At 48.2% G+C, this 23,513-nt stretch overlaps 1 protein-coding gene across 2 annotated transcripts; it reads left to right on the forward strand.

Annotated features, from left to right (window-relative positions):
• The first annotated feature begins 303 nt into the window (after nucleotides 1-303).
• On the forward strand, nucleotides 304-21,289 carry Fabp6 (fatty acid binding protein 6). Of its 2 annotated transcripts, XM_078051909.1 has the most exons (6): nucleotides 304-533; nucleotides 9,869-9,994; nucleotides 14,830-14,909; nucleotides 16,929-17,104; nucleotides 19,198-19,287; nucleotides 21,164-21,289. In XM_078051909.1, exons 3-6 carry the CDS (start codon nucleotides 14,843-14,845, stop codon nucleotides 21,215-21,217), a joined length of 387 nt encoding a protein of 128 aa, XP_077908035.1. In that variant the 5' UTR covers nucleotides 304-533; nucleotides 9,869-9,994; nucleotides 14,830-14,842; the 3' UTR covers nucleotides 21,218-21,289. The 2 variants fall into 2 exon arrangements, with proteins under 2 accessions (XP_077908035.1, XP_005325483.1); XM_005325426.4 differs by lacking the exons at nucleotides 304-533; nucleotides 9,869-9,994 and having other exon boundaries at nucleotides 14,171-14,909.
• The last annotated feature ends 2,224 nt before the right edge of the window (nucleotides 21,290-23,513 follow it).

The raw sequence follows: 23,513 nt of genomic DNA on the forward strand, positions 1-23,513 counted from the left end.
GCTCTGGGCTCCCCGCTTCCTGCACAGACAGCTGCCAGCAGGTCCTGTCCTCCAGGACTCTAAAATCCATCAGAGCCTGACTCTTCCTGCGCATCCCAGCTCAGCCATCATCTCCTCCACCCGTGATCTTCCCAGCATTTATTCTCCACCAAGCAGATGGAATGACATATTAAAAATGCAAATCAGGTCATGTCATCCACACATTCAAAACTGTCCAATGGCTGCCTCTGTCCTCAGCATCAAACCAAAAGCCCTGGCCCCACAACAATTAAGTGGTACCCTGGCCCCTCTCTGACCCTAGCTCCTCTCATTCATATTCTCTCTCTCTCTCTCTCTCTCTCTCTCTCTCTCTCTCTCTCTCTCTCTCTCTCAGTACTTGGATTGAACAGAAGAGGACTTTACCACTGAGCCACATCCCCAGCCCTTTTTATTTTGTTATGAGACAGTGTTTCACTAAGTTGCTTAGGGACTCATTAAATTGCTGAGGCTGACTTCAAAAGTCAAGATCCTCCTGCCTCAGCCTGGAATTACAGGTATGTGACACTGCATTCGGCTCTTCTCACTCTTTCCTTCACCACTACGTTCCAACCATACTGCTCCTCCTTCTGTACCTTCCACAGGCTAAGCTGACAAACCCCTCCCCCAGCTTTTGTACCAGTTGAAACTTTGCCTGAAGGCCTCTGCTCTTCTCAGTCCTGCATCCATGGTATTAGATGTCCACACAAATATCCCTTTGCCTGACCCGTGGCCTTCCTTGTTCACTCTATCTGAAAATGACCTCTTTAAATACTTGTGCATCATTCTGCTATATGATCTTTTTCTCTTTTGCCTTTTTTTTTTTTTTTTTTTTTTTAAGGTACTGGGGATGGAATCCAGGGACTTTCAAGTGCTGGGCACATGATCTACCACTGACCCACATTCTCAGCCCACCCTGCTGTGTGGTCTTTGGAGAACTTCTGGGCATATGAGAATGATCTTTTTTTTGTGTGCCTCTCCTTAACTGGAATCTAAATTCCTGGAGGTCAGGAACTTGCCTTCTTTTCTGTATCCCCAAGACCCATGGTTTGACACACAGTGGGGACTCTGCAAGTATTTATCGAATAGAGAAATGCCCCCGATGATTCTGTCGGCTGTGTATTCCATTACACACTGCAATCTCTAGCTCCGTGGTGCCACGGGCAGCGGCGGGCTCAGCTTAGAGGTGATGGAGACAGTGATAAAGAAGGCGCAGGAACATCAGGTGCTAACCTGATCAGCCCAAGATGCTGCAAAGAGATCGTGTGAAGCAAATGAGAGGATGTTCCAGATCAACAAGAACCCTTGGGGACTTGTTAACGATCGACTCGTCACGGTTTCTCTTTGTGACTCCCTTTGTGAGAGTCTCTCTGTTACTCTTAGCAGGCTGGCTTCTCAGAGGAAGGACACTCCCTGGTTTAGTGGCTGGTGGGCAGCCGGGCAGCTCCTTGCCCCTGGGGACCAGCCTGCTGAGCTGACCACCAGAGGGCGCTCCAGGTCACAGCATCCCCGCTCCGCGGCAGCCCGAGACAGGCTGGGCGGAGCTTCGCTGTTTTCTACCAAGGCCTCTTTCTTCCTGTTACCTGTCTCTGTCTGTCTGTCTGTCTCTCTTCCTCAGTTTTTTTCCTATGTTAATCCCGGACCCTCTCCATCAACAAATCTGCCTTGGTCTTATCCTATGTTCAGACCCAGTGTCAGGCAGGGCAGGGACACAGACATTCCCCAGGGGAGTTTTTTCCCATCAGCCAGACAGGGAGAGATGAAGCCCCCAGGGAGGGCTACCAAGGAGAGACAGGCCTTCCTGCAAGAAATGGAGCGAGGAAAAGGAACGTGGAGCAAGACTTTGTCTTCTCTATGCAGGGGCTCCACATCTCCCCTCTGCTCCTCCATCTCTAGCCACTGGGTAGTCACACAACTGATGACTTTCTGAGATGAAGAAAGTTTCAGCACAGTGACACTCCATGACCCCACTGAGGGATGAACTGAGGCTCCAGCTCAAAGCAAAATATAGTGTTAGTCTTGGCTTCGAATCCTGAATCTGCTGCTGGACGCCCTTGGGCAGGTTTTCTAACCTCTCTAACCTCAGGCTGCAGAAGTACCCACCTGGTAGGGTTATGAGATATCATGCCTGAGTGCTTAGCGTTGTAGGTGGAGGTAGGCATTAGCTCAAGTTTACCTGTTGGACTGAGGGAGCAGAACAGGGCCCTGCATTCCCATCTTTGAACTCTCAGGACCCAACTCTTCTTGCTGTGGTGGACAGAGGCCTTAGAGAAGAAAGTAGCCATCTCTGATTGGATCCTCATTTTGGGAGGAGAGGTCTTTGTTACCAGCTCATGTCACAGTACTGTCCCAAGTTGCCTTGTCTGTTTTCCTGGCCATAATTTCCCTTCAGGCTCAGCCTTGGGGTGGAGAAAGTGGGGAGGCAGTTCTAAACGGAGCTTGCGGGTGGTGGGATGAACTGGCACCACCCTCACGGAGGACTCTGCCAGTACCTAGCGATATTCTGACTCAGCTGCTCATGAACCCTTTGCCCGTTCATCCACAGTCATGTGTGGGTCAGGCTGAAAGTCAGAGTCTTCCTACAGACCAGAAGATGGAAGAAGTTAGGAAGACAGAAACCTGGAAGAATCTGGCAAATTCTGATGACCTGGAACTCAGCTCCTCGGGGAGCTGGAATGCAGGAGATAGAAGATTATGAGAAATAGATGAGAGGGCCATGAGCCTTGAAAGTCTGAGCGAAGGCTTTTCTCTGCATCTTGGTTTTGTCCCTGTATGTGAGGGATGCCACTTAGAAAACATTTGTTGAATATCAGCTCTGAGTTCGATCCCTGGTACAAAAAAAAACAAAAAACAAAAAAAAAACCAAACAAATTTTCTGTGGCCACTGATTGAAAATCCCTCCAGAGGATGCATAGTGGCTGATACATGCAAGTGCCATCCATGTTTTTTCCACCGCCATGGTGTTTGTGTGTGTGTGTGTGTGTGTGTGTGTGTGTGTGTGTGTGTGTGAGAGAGAGAGAGAGAGAGAGAGAGAAAGAGAGACAGAGAGTGCGAGCCCCTGGGAACTGAACCAAGAGTGCTACATTCCCAGGATTCCCACCCTTTTATTTTGAGGCAGAGTATCACTAAATTGCTGAGGCTGGCCTTGAACTTGACACCCTCTTGCCTAAACCTTCTAAATCTCCGGGATTTCAGGCAGGAGGACCATGGCATCCAGCTTTTTTTTTTTTTTTTTTTGGTACCAGGGTTGAACTCAGGGGCCCTTAACCACTGAGCCACATCCCCAGCCCTTTTTTTGTATATTATTTAGAGACAGAGTCTCACTGAGTTACTTAGCACCTTGTTAAATTGCGGAGGCTGACTTTGAACTCGTGATTCTCCTGCCTCAGTCTCCTGAGCCGCCGGGATTACAGGCTTGTGCCACTGAGCCTAGCAGCATCCAGCTTCATTTTCTTCACTGTGAAACACTCTCTGGAAAATGAAAGCAAGCCAAGCCCCAAGGGCCTACCCAGGAGGGGGCCTCACCCTGCTAAGCAGCCTTGAGCTTTGGCTTCCCCGGTGTCTGAGAAGTGTGATCCTGAGGTTTACAGCCCCAAGGGTGGGGGAGTGGTGGGGATCAGGGACAGGAGATAAAGCAGCTAAGCTTTCCTATTGGCTGTAGAAAACCCCAGGCCCAAAAGTTTCTTAGCTAATAATAATAATTTTTTAAAAAAGTGTTGGTCTCCTACCCCTCTGTTGGTATGGTGCTTTTTGGCAGTTACACTGTGTCTTTTGCAGGGCTTGGGATCTAAGGTCTCCTTGTTAAGGACAAGATTCAAGTAATGATTAATTGTTTCCTCAGCTAGAACTTGCTGTCTCAGGGAACATCCCCAAGAAGGCCATAGGGAGCGGGAGGTAAGCCCCATCAAGTTACCTACCATGTACTGCAGCCCTGAGCCCAGCCCCATCAAGTTACCTACCATGTACTGCAGCCCTGAGCCCAGGTGATCGGTTATACCTGTGCACATGTAGATAACTCCTTGTGTGTACAGATACGCTCTGTCCCTCACATTCACATAAACACACTGAATATTAAATGGACACATGCACACTTACATACATACTCTCAAATGCACACACACCTACATTTAATGCCCACATATGAAAATGTACACAAACAAACCTATACCCTCCCTTATTCCCACTGTGGTAGATAGTTTTCAAAGATGGCTGCCATTGTGTCCTTCATTTTGTGTATGAATGCTGCCTCACTTATTAAAAAGTGTATTCCAAGCTGGGCGTGGTGGCACATACAGGAGGATCACAAGTAAGACTAGTCTGGACAACATAGAGAGACCCTTGTCTAAAATAAATAAATAAAATTAAAAAGGGTCGAAGGCATAGCTCAGTGGTAGTGTGCTTTACTAGTATGGGTGAGGCCCTGTGTTCAATCCTTAGTACTGCCAGAAAAAGAAAAAAAGTAAATTCTATTTCTCTCTTCTGGAGTTTTGGTGGCAGAAGCCATGTTCTGAGACCTAGACTTGAAGAAGGATGGAAGCTTTTGTTTCCTCTTTCTTGGAAGCCAATCCAACCATCCTGAGACCACCATGTTGTGAGGAAGCCCAAGCTATTCACAGAGAGGAGCCACGTGGAGGAACGAGGACATGCCACACACATGAGTGGAGCTGCTTGGACCTTCCAGCTCACCCAGCTGCTAGTTGAATATAGACCAGTGAGTGACCCACTTGACTATCCAGCCATACCCTACCCAAATTCCTAACCCATGGAATCATGGGATGATAAAACTTGTCGTTTTGAGCTATTGTGTTTTGGAATGATTTGCTATGCAACAATAGGTAATGGACATATCTACACATATCATACACCTACTTATGTTCATATATATACAAACTCACATATTCTTACAAAAAGACATGCTGCACACACGTGCACATTCATTTATAGTAGGCACTATCCAACATCTGCTCCCACCATCTTTCTTCCTGGCAGATGCCCACCAGAGTGCTTGCCAATGGCAGGCAAGCACTCTGCTGCTGAGCTGGATCTTAACTAATGGAAAGGCTCATTCCATCTCCAACTTCAGAGATGGGATCCTGGTTAGTCTAAGCCAACGTTGGTGATCTCAGTCCGATTGACAGAGATTGGTTTAGCTTTGGTTATATGTCCAAGTTCTAGCCAAGAAGACAGGGGGGATTTGGCTCAGAGCTTCCTAGTTCTTAAGAAAGTCACCCAAGAATCAAAGACCCTGTCACTGAATTCTGTAGTGTGTGAATGAGGAAGGAGTATGGAATTGCTGCAGCCATTTTGTGACCATCAGAGAGGAACGGTGTAATGGTCACTCAGAGCCCAGTGATGCTATTGAGCCATACTTTTAGCCACCTCCAGAGTTCCCCCCACCCATCTCTGGAATTCCAGTCATGTGAGATAATAATTTTATTTATTTTTTGAAAGATTTCTTTCTTTTCTTTCTCTTATTTGTAGGCCAATATGTCCAACTGATACCTCCTTTCCATAAACAAAGTCTCCCACCTATATACGCCCACAAATCTCTCCACAAGCAGACCCAGAGCCGACCATAGAAAGTCACAGCTGAGAGCCAGAGGTGGAGGTATTTGCCTATAATCCCAGCTACTGGAAAGGTTGAGGCAGGAGGATGGCAAGTGTGAGTCCAGCCTGGGCAACTTAATGAGACTGTGTCTCAAAATAAAATAAAGATTTTGAGAAAGGGTCTCACTGAGTTACTGAAGGTCTCACTGTTGCTGAGGCTGACTTTGAACTGGTGATCTTCCTGTCTCAGCCTCCCAGGTTGCTGGGGTTACAGGTGTGCACCACTGTGCCTGGATTATAATTAGTTCTTATGAAAGTGGTTGTTATGAGAGGGGGAGCCTTACCCCACAGCTCTCTGGATTCCTGCCTTGCCATGTGACCTCCCTTTTGCCACTGCTAGGGACCATTGCAAGAGCTGGTGTCATGTTGTTTGGACTTTTGGCTTCCAAAACTGTGAGCTAATGAAACTTCTTTTCTTTTCTTTCTTTCTTTTTTTTTTCTTTTTTGGTTGGGGGGGTGATAGAGGGCAGGGGTTGCTAGGTCAAGTACTCTACCACTGAGCTACATCCCCAGCTCAACTTATTTTCTTTTTAAGTCACCTCAGGCATTTTGTTAAAGCAATGGAAAATGGAATAATATACAAATCGAGTCAATGCCTCACTCACCTCCATACAAAGGGCTCAATCTCTAAGTGAAAGTGTGAGTCACACATGCATGAGAAGCCTAGCAGGCAATTAAGGAGGACTGAGCTGGAAATTCCCCTGGATGCTGGGAGGTGTAGGTTCTGTTCCTCGTTTCTGGGAGTCAATGACCTTGGTAACTCAGGTGCTTCACCTCTCTGAACCTCCATCTCCTTATCTGTCAAAGGGATTTAATGACAATAATTGGGATGTTATACTGATCAGATGAGATAACCTCTCTGTGACTGCTTTGTGATCTGTGAGTTGAGCCATGGATCACCTTTCAATCTGGAACAGCATCTCAGGTGGGAAGGAATGGAAGGAATCCATCCCCTGGTGGAAATTCAGACCCAAGCAGCAGATCAGTGGGGTAGACCATCCACCTTTGGATGGCCCTAAAAAAATCCCAGCATGCAGGTGCAGCATGCACGGCTGTTACATTCCAGCATGTGCAGTCAGGGAGGGCGTCTGGCCTCAGCTCAAAGCCTGTTCTCCTTTGTAGAACAGTGCACCCCCTGGGAGAAAGAAATAGGGGCAGCTACTTCTTGGCCTTTTCCGAATGTCCAATCCTTTCCATAATTTATCTGCCTGCTCCACATAATTACTTTTCTCCTGGCTTAGGAGCTTAGAGCAATAGTAGTTCCCAATAACTAGAGGCTTAATAAGGCTAAATTATAATGAGTGTCCTGCAGAATTACACACCGCATTAACACCAAATGAGTTCATTAGAAATTCATTAGGAATGATTCTCGTGGCTGCCACAGGAATTAATCACGGTTAGCCAGAGGCAGGAGAGGGGGCAATGAATCACTGCACAGAAGACCTTTTGGTATCTGATTTGGGCCCGAAGCAGTATTTTCCAAGGGCCAGGGGCTGTTTGGGATGTAAGTTTGGAGTCAAGGTGATTTAGATGTTATTGGTCCTGCCTCTCACCCTCTTCCTCCTCCTCCTTCCAGGCTCTGGCCCCAGTCGGGATTAGACCTATAGACTTGAGAGCAGGTTATCTTCTTTTTCAGTCCTGGGAAAGCTGAGAAATCATAGTGGGTACTTAGGTTCTTGCCTTCCGTGTTCATTTGGCTTTCTTCTGATGGAATACCTCTACGTCCCTTCAAGAGCTAGTCCTTGAACTCCCTGTTGCATGTGCATCTTAGGCCTGTTGATCAAGACCCTCCACTCACCTGGGCCACCTCACCCACCTCCAGGAGCCAATACACGTTACTAAGCACAGTTGGGCTTTGTCTCCTGGTAGTTTTTTAGTAGCTAGTATTGATTAAATACAGAGAGACATACACAGGTCTGACTTATGCTTTTTGAACTTGACAATTGATCTTGCAAAATGATAGACATTGAGTGGAAACCATGCTTTGAATTTTGATTTTCTATTTGGTCAGTGATATGCAGTACGAAGACTCTTTTGTGATGCTGGGCAGCTTCCGGTCAGCTATGTGATTGTGAGGGGAGACGGTGGTGCTCTCTGGTGTGCTGTGTGACTAAGCTAGGATGTTCATTCAGCAGCTAGGATGTATTAAATGCTTCAATTCATGATGGCTGTATTGGGATGTAACTCCAGTGCAAGTTGGGGAGCCTCTGTGTTTGCTAGGTGCCAGCCTTTTGCTAAGTGCCTTCCTGTATTGCATTATCTAGTCGTTAAGGTGGGTTTAATTATGAGCTCCAATGTGCTAGGCACAGAGGTTAATTGTTTTGCACAAGTGATGCAGGCAGCAGGTAGCCAAGCTGGGGCTTTGAATCTTGAGTGCAGCGTGTTAGGAGGGAGGACTGTGGAAAGTGGTTGACCAGATGGCTGTGCTCCAGGGAGTTGGTCTCTTCTTGCTGTCTGCTTGCTCTGTGCTATTTTTATTGTTGTTTGTTTGTTTGCTGCCCTGGAGATGGAACCCAGGGTCTCACACATGCTGGGGAAGTGTTATAGCACCGAGCTACCTCCCCAGCCCTTTTTATTTTCTTTTGAGACAGGGTCCCACCAAGTTGCTGAGGCTGACCTCAAACTTGGAATCCTTCCTCCCTCTGCCTCCTCTGTCACTAAGATTACAGACACTCTCCGATATTTAAAGAATTTCCCACTACATGGACCCTGATGGAAGGCAGGGTCCACTTCCTAAGCTGAAAAGGCAGATTCTCATGTCCCATCACCCCTGGCATTGAGGATGCCTGCTTTTCACTTGGGTTCAGTCTCTGTAGCTCATGATGTAAATAATCAGGGCCCAGAGAGAATCTTCTGGTGGCTGCGGTGGCCACCGCTGTGCCTGGGGAATGGTGGCTGTGTTGCCAGCTTATAGTGCTACTGTTAATAAGGTACAAGCTGTCCAGTCCAGGTTTTGTTAGTACTGGCAGCTGGATCCCCACAAAACCTTTATGCCATGTGACTGTGGTTCTAGCTGTTTGTCCTCTCTTGTCCCTGCTTATTTTTCAAGCCTGAAAATTCTGTGATCTAACTGATCCCGATTCAATAAATTTCTTTTCGGCTCAAATCAGTTCTCACTGTTTGCAATTAAGAGTCTGCAGCCAAGAGCTCAGCCTTCCTGCCCACAGCCCCTGGGAGCACAGAACACGTGACTCTGGATGGACCAATCGGAGGCTTTTCTTCCTGCAAGGAAGCCATGTTGCATGCAGCAGAGAAAGAAATAGACAGAAAACGAAGGAGAGAGAGAGAAAGAGAGAGAGTCAGAGAGAGAGAGAGAATATGACAGAGGTCCTGAGCTTTACAGTTCCCAGTTCTCCTTCCTCATGAACCTAGACTCCATTTTCTATACTTGGCTTTTCTTTTATTTTTTGACACTGGGGGATTTAATCCAGGGGTGATTTTGCAACTAAGCTATATTCTCAGCACCTTTTATTTATTTATTTTTAAAATTTTGAGACAGAGTCTTCCTAAGTTGCATAGGTCCTCACTAAGTTGCTGAAGTAAGCCTCCAACTTGGGAACCTCCCTCCTCCACCTCTACTCTGGGATTTTCGAAGATGCTCCTATATCCTTAGCATATTAGGTTGAACCATATAAAATTGTTTTTATAAATCAAAAAGGTCAATGATCAGCAATTACACATGGTCCAACCTAACCCATCTCCCATTTTGGCCTAGGTTAGTTCAAGTGGGTTTCTGCTAACCCCAGGGCTTTGTCTACACCAGTCAAAAATTCCATTCGCTCAAAAGTGGGGAGTGAAACAAATAGAGTCACAGATATAGTATAAAACTAAGATTTTTCCCTGTCTAGCAAAGACTTCCCAGTGAAATCCCAGTGGCTATAGGACTTGCCCACTGGGGTCATCATCTCAGAGGTCACGATCCTCCACTAGTTTATGACTCTGCCCTACTTGCCTCAAATAATACTATTGCCGTGAATACATGTTCCTGAATAATATTTTTCCCATGTGGGGGTTATGTGATATTTCCCTCCAGTGGATTATGATGAAGCTATTGGAAGCAACAGCCACTGAGTTGCTGAGGCTGGCTTTGAACTTGTGATCTTCCTGCCTCAGCCTCCCAAGCTGCTGGGATTCCAGGTGTGCACCATCCCAACTTTTATTTTTTATTTTGAGACAGAATCTCCCTAGGTTGCTCAGATCCTAAGTTGCTGAGGCTGGCTTTGAACTTGTGATCTTCTTGCCTCAGGCTCCTGAGCTGCTGGGACTACAAGCATGTGCCACCACACCTGGCTGCCCTCAGAAGCTTTTGTGTGGACTAAATGAGATGCCAAACAAATGCTTACTACAGTGCCCGGCAGTATGGGCTCCTTTGGTAAGTACGAAAGGAGCAAACAGTCTCCAGAGGCCTCATCAAGCTAGAGGCCACATATTAATGAAATTGTTGCATTTAGTTACAGACATGAGTATAAACATGGAGCCAGACTCTCGCCTTCATGTTCCACCTTGACATTTTTTTTTTTTTTTTTTTTGATACAAGGGTTTGAACCCAGGGGTGATTAACCACTAAGCTACATCCCTAGCCTTCTTTTGTTTTATTTTGGTACAGGGTTTTGCTAAGTACTTTGGGCCTCGCCAGGTTGTAGAGGCTTATGTGGAACTCACCATCCCCATGCCTCAGCCTCCAGAGTTTCTGGGATCACAGGCATGCACTCCTGTGCCTGCTGGGTGTGGTATTCCTGAGACCATTTCTTCATCTGCATAGTGTGATAATGCAGGTAAAGCATTTAGAACAGGATTCCACTCAGAGCCGATGCATGTTAGATCTCGGTTCCTACTATTTCCCCCATCAACTGGGAGGGAGAAGCCCACAGGAGGGGCAGCCTGTGCCAGGCCAGCAGGACAGGGGCGTGGATGGATGTGAATGAAGTTTGAGGTGACATGAGGTAGGGGTGGAGCTGTGACTGTTGGATATCCCAAGTCTAGAGGAGGGGTCTAAGATGAAGAAAAAAAAAAAAAGATTGGGAGTCACCGGCATTAGATGATATTTCAAGCTCTGGGCTGGATGGGATTCAGGAATGAGCACTCAGAGCAAAGTCAAGGAGGAGGACTGAGCCCAGAGGCACCTGACACTTGGAGATGAGGGAGATGTTGACCCCTGTGAAGCTGGCCCATCCAACACAGCCCTGTCTGGGCTGCACAGCCACCCTGCCTCCTTGTTGATCTAATACTGTTAGGCCCCGTGCTGGGCTCTGTAAAAAGTGCTTTACAAGAAAGAACTCATTTAAGCCTTCTGCGGTGGCACATGCCTGTAATCTCAGTTTCTCAGGCTGCGGATGTAGCTCAGTGGGACAGCACTCCTGGGCTGAATCCCCAGTTCGAAACAAACAAACAAAACCCCACAGAAACAAAACAAAATGAACTTATTTATTACTGATAACATCCCTTTCAGGTGGACAGTATTATTATCTCCATTATGTAGATGAGAAAACTGAGATAAAGGAAGACAAATCACTTGCCCAAGGCTGTGCCACCAGTGAGTGGCAGGAAGAGCTAGGATAGGCCCCAGTTATTGTGAGTAAAAATAGAGCCAGCTTTACTTTCTTAGGGACCTCCGCATTTCTTAGCTTTTGATATATATATTTTCTTTTTCTTTTTCTTTTTGGTACCAGGGGTACTTAATCTCTAAGCCACATCCCCAGCCTTTTTAAAAAATTATTTTATTTATGATCTCAGAAATAACTATCTCCCAAATTAACAAGTGAATTACTACTCCAACAGACAATATGTGGAATATAGCCTTTGAATCACCTCTTTAAAAACCCCCTGTTCCTGATGATGGGCAGAATCACAGCCTTTGAACACAAGTCCCCTGTGTTTCTCCCTCGCTAGCAAAGCAATAAACCTTTTTTTTTTTTAACCTCAAAATAATTTTATTTAGAGACAAGGTCTCACTGAATTACTTAGGGCCTTGATAAGTTGCTGAGGCTGGCTTTGAACTTTCAATCCTTCTGCCTCAGCCTCCTAAGCCTCTAGGATTACAGACATGCATCACTGTGCCCCATCTGATTTTTTTTTAATTATTTTTTAAAATTTTAGGCACTGAGGACTAAGCCCAAGGTCTTTCAGATGCTAAGCATATGTTCACTGAGCTCTCCGGCCTAGACATTCATTTAAAGAAAAATTATTAGTGCATTATAATTATACAAAATAGTGGAATTTGTAGTTATATTTTTTTAATATTTATTTTTTAGTTTTAGGTGGACAAAATATCTTTCTTTTTTATATTTATGTGGTGCTAAAGATCAAACCCAGTGCCTCATGCATGCTAGGCTCTACTACTGAGCCACAACCCCAGCCCCTGTAGTTACATATTAATATAGGAACATAACACAATTTGATCTATTTCCTTCCCCATCAATGTGCTCTCTCTCTCTCTCTCTCTCTCTCTCTCTCTCTCTCTCTCTCTTCCACTGGGAATTGCAACCAGAGCCCCATGTGTACTAGGCAAGCATTCCACCACTGAGCTGTGTCCCCTAGCCCTCACCTTGGACTCACCTTGAGAGTGGCACTAGGAGAATCATGATGGAATCAATTGCCCACCAAGTTCCTAAGCCCTGACTTTCAAGGATCAACTCCAATGAACATTTCAGAATCCTGGTTAAGGAAAGAGAAACAGGGAATTGATGAAGGAGTTGACACCTCTGACCATTCACTTAGCCCACGTAAGACTATAAGGTCCTGGGGTGGGAGAGGAGGAAGGTGCCCAGAGGTCCTTTTCTAACCAAGGACTCAAGCACTTGTGTCCCACCTCCTAATCTAGTTATTACTCACAGGATAATGGTGATTGTTTGAGGTCAGAGCCAGAGTCCAGGGGGGAAGTTGTGGCACCCAGAGGGATCAACCTTGGGGCCCTTCTTATCTCCATTGGGGAACAGTTGCTCTCTTGGTTCAATTGCCCCATAAAACCTCACTGCAATACGGATGCAGCTTGAGTTCATTTACCCCTCCTGGGAGGTTCTGATTGAACCTCAGAGCCATCACCTGTACCCCAGGAAGAGAGTGAAGGAAGGAGGTGTGGGTGGATGGAGGATGGAGGTCAGATGCCCATGGCGTCTCCTCAGGCGGGGAGGGGTGTGGTGAAGCCAGGCGTCCCATTGCCAATCCAATACCTCCCGCCCCACTCCATCCTGTTTTTTTTTTTTTTTTTTTAAAGAGAGAGAGAGAGAGAGAGAGAGAGAGAGAGAGAGAGAGAGAGAGAGAGAGAGAGAGAATTTTTAATATTTATTTATTTATTTCAGTTATTGGTGGACACAACATCTGTGTTTGTATGTGGTGCTGAGGATCGAACCCGGGCCGAACGCATGCCAGGCGAGCGTGCTACCGCTTGAGCCACATTCCCAGCCCCATCCTGTTCTTGATGATGACCTTAGATATGGGGCCCTTGAGGAGAGGACAGCTGTGCCCATGCAGGAGGTCTATGGGAAACGGAGTGAAGTGGTGGCTAGAGAGGCCAGCAAGAGCATCCTGTGACTCCTTGCCCACGACCCCAGCTACACTTCTCTGAATTTCTGTCTGCTTCTTGCAAAATGGAACAATAAGAATCCCTACATCACAGAGCCATTTTGAGGATTGAATCACATAAACCATTAAACACTCAACAGTGTGTCCAATGTGTAATAAACAAGCTGCACATATTATGATTTTATCCTGCAGTACTCCCTTTTAGGACTGGGGTCTCATGTGTGCTAGGCAAGTGCCCCACCACAGAGCTACATCCCCAGCCCTTTTATTTATTTATTTATTTACTTACTTATTTGTCTATTTATTTATTTATTTTTAAGGCACAGTCACTGTGTGTGGCAAAATCCTTTCTTTTTCCCCCAAATAAATTCAGAAACTGCTTAGCCCCAGGTCTGGTAGAGCCTACTTTGGGTGACAACATTTTTGTTGTGTGTGGTGCTGGGGATTGAACCCAGGGCCTTGTGTATGCAAGGCAAGCACTCTACCAACTGAGCTGTATCCCCGGGGAGCTTACTCTGGATAGAAATGAAGGGGTTCATGGAGAGAAGACCCAGGAAAAGGAGAGAGACTTGCTGAGGTTTCCTTAATTGATGGTAAGGAGGAAGGCCACGAATCTTCGCCGAGTGCCCTGTACTTCGCCTGCCTGTTGCGTTTGATCCAGGGAACATGCCACAGCCAGGCAGGGCACAGTTACCACTGAGGATCTGGAGGCCCCACCTGGAAGATGGGACAGGGACTGGTAGCCAAGGTTCTGAGCCCGGAGCACCTTCCCACGATGAAGCTTGAACACAGTGAAATTCGTGGAACTCGTGGTCTAGCGCCTGGCACCCAGAGGTCCTCAGGGCACCCTGGCACTCCCCCTCCCTCTCTGCCCTGGTTCCTGGCTCTGCTCTCCTCTGGCTGCATCATCTGCATCCTTATTGTCTGTTCCCCTCCAGTGCTCTTTGCTGCAGATTCCTTGTTTCCTTTCTTTGTGGCCCTTCCCATCTTTGTCACACTGTCCCCTCATTCTAGAATATCCCTTTGTTCAGCCTCCTCTAACCTTCCAGCAGCTTCTCTCTGCATCCAAATCCCATTCACCTGTCAAGCCCTGTATCAAGTGCCACCTCCTCCCCAAAGGTTCTCCAGCCCGTGGCTGGACACTGGGACTCCTTCCCCGTGCCCCAGGCCACACACCTGCTCCTTGCTCAGGATGCCTCACATCCTGCTCTGCAGGCCTGTGCCTTGTCCCTGGGCTAGACTAGAGAAGTGTGTGTCTCAGTCATCTGTGCCTGCTCAGGGCTGGCCCCACACACAGTAGGTGCTCAGTGCACCTCATTCGATGAGGAGGGAGTGAATGAGTGAAGGGGAAATGGGAGGACAGAAGGGCAGGACACGGGTGAATGGAGGGAGGGACAAACAGAGAGGGGGCAGGCTCCTCAGACCCTCCAGCAGTCCTGACCCTGGCCTTGCAGGGAAGGGCAATGTCTGACGCCTGGCATTTCCCCAAGGTGAATAACCGAAGGGCCCTGTCCCTCCGGGCCCTGCCCACATCATAAAGCAGCAAGTGCTTCCTCTTCAGGGTCAGGAGGGAGATATGGGGTGATTTGGGGGCTGAGCCCCAGCAGCTGGGAGCATTTATAAGCTGAGACTCCGGGTGGCCCAGCATCGACTCTCTTCTGCTTGCTCCTCCTGTCTGGCTTCCAGACCTCCCAGCAGCATGGCCTTCAGCGGCAAGTTCGAGTTGGAGAGTGAGAAGAATTATGACGAGTTCATGAAGCGCCTGGGTGAGTGGCCTCCTGAGTATACCTTCCCCGGGGCTGGCCCGCGGCAGCCAACTTGGGCCCAGAACCAGAATCTTGGGTAGAGCGGGATAGGACTTCATCCATTCACTTACTCATTCACTCACACATTTGTAGAGCAACTACGCTGTGCTGTCTCTGAGGATAACAGAAACCATAAGACAACCTTTAACTTTAAAATACTTATAGAATATTAGTATTTCTATGGATGGAAAACTTGAGACACAGAGAAGTTGAGTAACTAGTCTAAGGTCACACAGTTAGTAATTTTTTGGAGGCTTTGTTGGTGAGTGAGAAACTTGGTGTTTATTCATTTAAACATTTGTTGGACACCTGCTGTGTGCAAGAGCTATCCCCATGTCAATGTCACCTATGGGGACACTCAGCATATCTTGCCCAAGTCACTGGAAAAGGTCTTTAGCTTCCAGGACCCTGTCATGTCCTGCCTGGGGAGAGACGACAAAGGGGATTAGTATAGAGACCAGGTTGGATAAGTCACTCCTTCACTCAGTCATTCTACAAACACAGGCCACTACCTGTGCTGCGGTGGGCAGAGAGATTCAGGGTTTCATACTTTCTGGCTTGACTTACGAGCTGATGTGAGGAACCAGGGACAATCCCATGGAAGTTTCGGGGCACCATCTAAGTCTGAGGCAGTGTACCAGCCCAGACTTGGTGAACAGCTTGGGGGATCTGTCACTACCTCTTGGTGGTCACCTCTTGCCTGCAGGGCCCTTGTTCCCTGAGGCCTGTGGAGGCAGAACCCTCTGGAGAGTCCTGGCAGAGACCAGTGACTCAGTTTAGCCTACCACAGCCTGCTGCAAGGGGTAGAGCTGCAAGTGAGCCCACTCAGCTCTAGACCCTGTTCTGCCACACTGGAAAGCCCCTTCCTCCTCACCCCACCCCACCCGCCCCCCAGCACCAGGCATTGAACCCAGGGGTGCTCTACCACCGAGTCACATCACCAGTCCTTTTTATGTTTATTTTGAGACAGGGTCTTGCTAAGTTACCCAGGATGGCCTCAAACTTGCAATCCTCCTGCCTTGGCTTCTCAAGTTGCTGGGATGATGGGTGTGTGCCACCATACCTGACTAAGTCTCCATTTTTTTTTCCTTTGGTACTAGGGATTGAACCCAGCAGGTGCTTACCCACTGAGCCACATCTCCAGCCCTTTTTTTTGTATTTTGTTTAGAGACAGGGTCTCACTGAGTTGCCTAGGACCTTGCTAAGTTGCTGGGACTAGCTTTGAACTTGCAATCCTCCTTCATCAGCCTCCCAAGCTGCTGAGATTACAGGCATGAGCCACGGCACCTGGCTTAAGTCTCCATTTTCTTAAATGTAAACTAGAAGGACAAGCCAGGTTCCGTGGCTCGCACCTGTCATTCCAGTGACACTCAACAACTTAGTGAGACCTTGTCTCAAAATACAAAATGAAAAGGGCTGGGGATGTTGCTCAGTGGTAAAAGTGCCCCCGGGTTCAATTCCCAGTAAAAACAAAACAAAACAGAAAAAAGAGAATTAGAAGACAATCTTGAAGGTCCCATTCATTCTAGAACTTTGTGAACTTGGCAATTTTCTATTATGTTTATAATTACTGTTAGAAGATCAGCTATTTTTGATGAAGAACAGATAAGTGCCAGGAGCTTTAAAAGACACAATGACATTGAATGCTTGCCTCAACCCTGTGAAGTAGACCCTATTTTTAGTTTTTAAGGATTTTTAGGGATCACACACTAAGCAAGCCCTGTACCACTTGAGCGACATCCCCAGCCTGAGGTCAGTCTGATGATCCTCATTGCCTGGATAAAAGCATGTAGGTACAGAGAGGTGGCCACATGTCTCAGCCACATGGCTCATGGCACAGTAGGGCTTTGAAGGCATGTTCTGTCACTGTGCTCTTCACCTGCAGGCTGGCCTGCCACTGGGAGGAAAAGCTCTAGCCCCAAACCACAGGGCTCCAAACAGCAGTTCTTAGGTGATCCCTCTCTTTGTCACCCGGCCCAGGTCAATCCGGCGAGGTGATCGAGAAGGCTCGCAACTTCAAGACCATCACGGAGATACAGCAGAACGGGCAGGACTTCATCTGGGCCCAGTCCTACTCTGGGGGCCACATCATGACCAACAAATTCACCATCGGCAAGGAAAGTGAGATACAGACCATGGGTGGCAAGAAGTTCAAGGTGAGAGGCCTCTAGCCACCCTTTCCTGCTTCCCCACCCTCTGGCTTTCTCCATCTCAAATGGGGCCTCCATGTTTCTCGGACTGAGACGTCTCTCTACAGTGTGGCCACCAGCATTAAGAGCTCCAATTACCTGAGAATTTAACAACACTCCTGGTGTGTAATGTCCGTTGTCAATAATGGACACTATAGTGAACATAAAATTAGCTAACACTTCCTGAGCACCTAATATAACATAACCTAGAAGCTGGTTGAATAGTTCATACCTCTTAGCTTTGTTAATCCTATGAAGTTCCTACAATGGCTCTCCCCAGGAGCTGAGTCCTGGGATTAAATAGCTTGTCCCTGGTCACACAGCAAGGGTAGGCCTCGACACCTAGGTGGTCTGACTCCAGAGAGCACGGCTGTTTTGTGAAGCTGCCTTTCAGTGTAGCAGAGAGATATGGAGCCCAGGCCCTGTTGTCCACATCAGCAAGATTGGAAGCTGCATCTCTCATGGGCGACCGTGGGGTGGGGTCTTGGGCAACTCTTTTCGCTTCCCTGAGCCTCAGATATCTAGGACATGGCACCAGGTGTGGTCCTTGATCCAAAGAGCCATGGAGAAAAGTCAGCTCCATGATGCACAGAAGCACCTGCGGGGTGCCTGACACACAGTGAAAGCTGGGCTGAGAGGTCAGTAATTTATTCTTGTTTTAGAGGCAAAGAAATGAGGCTCAGGGAGGCCACACGATGGACCTAAGACTCTGCATCCAGTAAGTGGCCACAGGACAGCGGCCTGAACTGTGCTGTGTGCCAATGGTTAAGCTATCTGCAGAGGGCACTGCTTCTGCAGGTGCACACAAGTCCCCAGTGGGACACGGAGCTGCCAGGTCACTAAAGCATTCAGCCAGGAGGTTCATTCAGACAGAATTCTGGGCATCTTGACAAATCCCTGCTCGACCCTCTGTGGTCCCTTATTATGCTGCCCCCTAATCTAGAGCAGGGCTTCCCCAGAGTCCCTCTCACCCAGGTTTGAAGCTGTAATCAATCATGGGTAGCAGAGAAGGGAAAGTGGCTGGCTGTCCCCATCCTACCAGGGCTGGTCCCTTAGGCCTTCCACCCCTTCTGGGTCCTCTCGGTAGACCTCCACATGAGCATGAGAGTACCCTGCTCCTCAGGCTGCCAAGGTGGAGAGTAAGTCACCGTGATGTTCACGTACTGCCACTTCTATTTTTTATTTTTTTGTGGTGCTGAGGATGGAACCAGGGCCTCGCACATGCTAGGCGAGTGCTCTACCGCTGAGCCACAACCTCAGCCCTGTTTTTTATTTTTTTTTAACTTGCTGGGGGTTGAGCCCAGTTTAGACTACCACAGGCTGCTGCAGGGGGTAGAGCTGCAAGTGAGGGCCTTGTGCATGCTAAACAGGGGCTCTATCACTGAGTTCTAGCCCCAGACCCATTTAGGTTTTTTTTTTAAAAAAATTAACCTCTCCTGGGAGAGAACCTCTGTGAGTCAGCATATTGATTATTTTTATTCTTTTTCATAGTAGCACATTATCCTAGAGTACAGAAAATCTAATTTCTTTAACCACTCCCCCATTGATATGTATTTAGGTATTGACTGGTGGATAAAATAGGCTGGATATTTAGATTGTAATGACTACAATGCTAGTAATCAAATTCCTTGGATAATATTGCTCCATGGCTAACTCTGTACACTTAACTACACCGTGCACCAGGCACTGTTCTAAGTACTTTGCATAGATTGTTATTTAATAATATTTTTTGGTGTAAGAACTAAACCTAGAGCCTTACACAGGCTAAGCCAATGCTCTACCACTGAGCTCCCTCTACCTAGTCCCCATATCATTTATTCTTTCCAGCAACCCTATGAGGTAGGTAGCCACTTGCTCCATTTGAGTGATGGGTAAATTGAGGCATGGAGAGGTTAAGGGAGTTGCTCAAGGTCATTTCTGTCTTTGGAAGTCTGCGGCTGCCTGTGTCCAGGCAGACTCCTAGAGAGGATCGCTGGGCTGCTGGGGGCTCTTCCTCCCTGGAGGGGCTGGGCTGAGCTGCTTGGAGGGTTCTTGTGGCTCAGGTTCTGTTTCCCTTCCAGGCTACCGTGCAGATGGAGGGCAATAAGCTGGTGGTGGACTTCCCCAACTATCACCACACCTCGGAGGTGGTGGGTGACAAGCTGGTGGAGGTGAGTATCAGACCCTTGGATTCGGGGACTGATTCATCAGACCCCCAGTCACCGCCCCCCTCAAGGTCAGCCTGTGGGCAGCTGGAACTTCCCTAGCGCAGGGTACACATTTCTCCTTTGATCTGAACACACCCTCTGTCAGAGGCGGATTTTTATCTCCATTTCACAGGGAAGCTAAGGGATCCGCAGGAAGGCATGTAGCTTTGATGACAAAGCTGGGATTCCAGGGGAGCACAGCTGACTCCAGCGCCCCACTTGTGAGGGGCACACGTCTGCTGGCTCCCGGGGACCCTTCCCAGAATGTAAATGAAGGAGGTGGTGCAGGTGGGCCTCTCTGGGGCAGCTGGGATTTCAGTCCCTTCCCACAGGGGTCTTCAGGCCCTTCCTGCCACATCTTCTGATTTTTCAAAAGAAGCTAGAAGTTTGCATTTGTCTCTCCCCACACTGTTAAATGTTGGCAATTACTTAGAAAATTTTTTTTTAATGCTGGCAGGTCTGACCACCTGTCTTTGTGGACTGGCCTCTCCCACACTCTCCAAGCCTAGTCCTGGTCAGAAGTGCTGCTTGGGAGAGCCCTGGCCTTCCCTCTGCCTCTTCTCCCTGGTCCCCTGAGTTTTCCCTAGGGAGAAGAAATGAGGTTAAAGGGAAGAGAAATCGTCCAGCGTAGGTCTAGGAAGAACTCTCCAGAAGGGCACTGATGAGGGAGGCAGGGCTGGACACCTACCTCCCCTCGGCCCCTTTCTGATCTCTCTCTCTTTCCCTTGTTTTGCGACCGCTCTCTTCTGGAGCCTGATGGGGAGGGAGGGAGTGAACCGCCTGTCCTAGCTTAGGTGGCTTAATTTCCCCATTTTGGAGGCTGGGGAGTCTCAGATCAAGGGGCGGCACTGTTAGGGGCTGGTGTGGGCACTCTTCCTGTTTTCCTCAAGTGCAGACAGAGAGGTTGTCTCTGGTCTCTTCTTAGGAAGCCAATATTCCCATCAGGAGGCCCCATCCTTGTAACCCAGTTACCTCCTCAAGGTCGGGCTTCAAATGTCCTCACACTGGGGACTGGGGTCTTAACTATGAATTGGGATGGGGGCATTAATATAAAGACGAATGTGCCTAAGAGGCTCAGTGCCTTCCATTATTCCTGTTTTACAAAGAAGCTTTACCAGGCAGGCTCAGAGACAGCAGGTGACTTTCCCAAGGCCACACAGCTAACAGTGGCAGAGGCGAATCCCATCCCTCAGTGTCTAGACTAGGCTGTTTTCCAGGCCAATAGGTCTTCTCTTTCCCTTCATTTTTACTTTTTAAAAAATAACTGAATAGATGTATAGTGTTACACAAGTATAAAAGGAAGTGAGTATCCCTCTTCCCTTGGGTGAAAATGGTCTCTTGGAGGATCTGGTGAATGCTCTGGTACATTTTTTACATGAAATGTCAGCCAGGGGGTCCTGATTCCCAGAAGCAAAACTCCTCAGCCCGTGAAGTGCGCAGGGAGAGCACAGGGCGTGAGAGCGAGAGGCAGGCTTGTGCCCAAGAACAGAAACCATCTCCCAAGCTCTCAAGCCTGCAGTTTCCTCCCCTGTGCAACAGGGCGACCTCCCAGGGCTGCTGGGAGAGTCAATGGAATCCTGCAGGGGAATTGCCAGGGTGGGTGAGAGGAAGTGAACAGAGGTGACAGGTTAGCACCCAGCGCGTCACCCCTTACACCTGTTTGCCACCTTGACCTTGCACAGTGATTCCTGCAACAGATTGGGCACCTAAGACCCAGCCAAGTGGTGCCTGCCCTGTCTACTCAGGGTGGCGCCGGAGGCCGGTCTTCCTTCAGTTGTGCCCCATGGTGGACGGCCTCTGTCACTGCACTGACACCCTCTGTTCTGGCTGCTTCTTTCAGATCTCCACCGTTGGCGGTGTGACTTATGAGCGCGTGAGCAAGAGGGTGGCCTGAGCCATTGTACGGGGTTCCGGGAGGCTACAAAACCCACCAATAAAACTGAATGAGAGCAGATACTGCTCACTGCAGAAACTCTTTGTTTCCTGGTGTCTTGGGACAGCCTCTGGCTGGGTGGGGGTGGGAAAGCCCCCAAGGATGATTGCATGGGCCAGGCATTGGCCTTGAGACCCCAGTGGAATCCTCTTCATGCTGACAGAGGGGACCATGAACAGGAACTGTAATGCTCCTGCCCTGGGAGAAGCCACAGGGAGTCCATGGTGACTGGGCTCCCCCGCCCTGCCCTCCTCTCCAGGAAACAGAGATGGGGTCTTGCTGTGTTGCTAAGGTTGGTCTCAAATCTCCCTGCCTCAGTCTCCCAAGTAGCTGGGATGACAAGTATGTACAGTAAAGGCTCCTTGGGACTTTCAGATGGGTCACAAGATAAGCATCTGAGCACTCTGGGTGCAGGGTGAGGGGGGCAGACATTCCTTCAGGAAGTGCCCAGTCTCCAAGGCAGGGCAGACCCCAGGGTGCAAGCACCAGGGCTTATCCTGGGGAAGGGTTCCGTCTGGGCTGTGGAGTCATCTCTTTAGGCCTCAGGAGAACCATGAGGGGTTGAAAGGAAATGACAGTCCAGGAGATGGCGAAGGGCAGTGGAGTGGCTGGAGGGACTGGAGGTCTTGGGCTGGGGCGGGGCCCCTGGGAGGAGCTAGGAGAGGCTGGGGAAGGGATCGGGAGGCCCACTCTGATCCTTTGGCAGGCCCTGGAGCCTTGGGTTGAGGCTTCCGAGGCAGCATTTAGGTTTGGCAGATGTCCTATGACTGATGGGAAACCGGGCCTGCCAGGGCACAGGGGTGGAGAAGGGTGGCCCGCTTGTTCCTGGCTTGACGATCCCTAACCCAGAGCACCGAACAGCCCTGTTTTCATCTCCTTTCTCCTTGGAAGCGTCTGCTACATCTGGGTATCAACCTGACTTCTTTTCACCCAATATTTTTCTGTATGACAGTTCACTTATTCTTACTATCATGGAAAGTTTTAGGTCACTTCCATAGGTGGACAGTCAATATCATTTGCCATAGGTAGAGGAAAACTATTCGTAAAAGTCACAGCCAAGCAATGTGAACTTCTAGGTGTATCTTGTTACCTGCCCAAAGCCCTGAGTGTGGCACTTCCCTTGTGAGAGAGGTAAAAGACATGGTAAAATCGATAGGAAATCCTTTCCCCTAACCAGTCAAAATTATTCTAAGATTACTAAAAGGAAGCTGGGCACCGTGCTTGTAATCCTAGTGACTCTGGAGGCTGAGGGGGGAGGAGTTCAAGGACAGCCTTAGCAACTTAGTGAGGCCCTAAGTAACTTAGAAAGACCCTGTCTCAAAATAAAAATAAATAAATAAAATAAAAAGGGCTGGGGATGTAGCTCAGTGGTAAAGCACCCGTGGATTCAATCCCCAGTATGTACACACACACACACACACACACACAGAAAAGAGAACATACTGCAAATTTTCAAAGGCAGGCGGACTGAAATTATCCTGAATGTACAAGTTCTATACTCAGGGAATAAGGAATAAGCTTTGCCCAGCACACAGCAGGTGCTTAATAAGTGTTTCCTGCCGGGTTTCTGTTCTTTTGACTAAAAGGCTCAGGGGTCACTCCAGTTAAACTGGGCTGCATGAAATAACCACACAAGAGACACAAATATCTTTTTCTTTGGGGTCGCTGTGATGGCTTCTTGGGACCTTAAGGATCCGCAGAAAGAGAGAGCGTGAGAGCACATGCTGACCCCTATATTGAGGAGAAGCCATTCAAATGAGGCAAGGGGTCAGGTTTCAGGGGGCTGAGTCTATCTTCATGATGTCCACTGTCAGCAGGTTGACTGACACCTGGGTAGGCCACACCCAAGGGCACAGTAAGAGAAGGGGACACACACAAGGCACCTCCATGGAAGATTCTATCCTAAACAGGGCAAGGGGTTATATTACAAAGGAACAGGTGAGCATAGCTTCACCCATGGGGCTGTAGCAAGACACACCCATGCACGAGACACTGACCACATTTCTGTGACTGAGCACCTCAGCACCCAGCCGGGGAGTGTGACTCAGTCATGTGTAAGGTTGGTCTCCCATAGCTTCCTCCCCTAAGTTTCTTCTGGCCCCGTGCAATCTGCAGCCCTTCACTCTTTTTTTTTTTTTTTTTTTTTTTTTTATATAGAAGATTTTTTTTTTTTAAAGAGAGAGTGAGAGAGGAGAGAGAGAGAGAGAGAGAGAGAATTTTTAATATTTATTTTTTAGTTCTCGGCGGACACAACATC

The sequence above is a fragment of the Ictidomys tridecemlineatus genome, chromosome 1, assembly GCF_052094955.1.
Source record: "Ictidomys tridecemlineatus isolate mIctTri1 chromosome 1, mIctTri1.hap1, whole genome shotgun sequence".
In the NCBI taxonomy this organism is placed as follows: Eukaryota; Metazoa; Chordata; class Mammalia; order Rodentia; family Sciuridae; genus Ictidomys; species Ictidomys tridecemlineatus.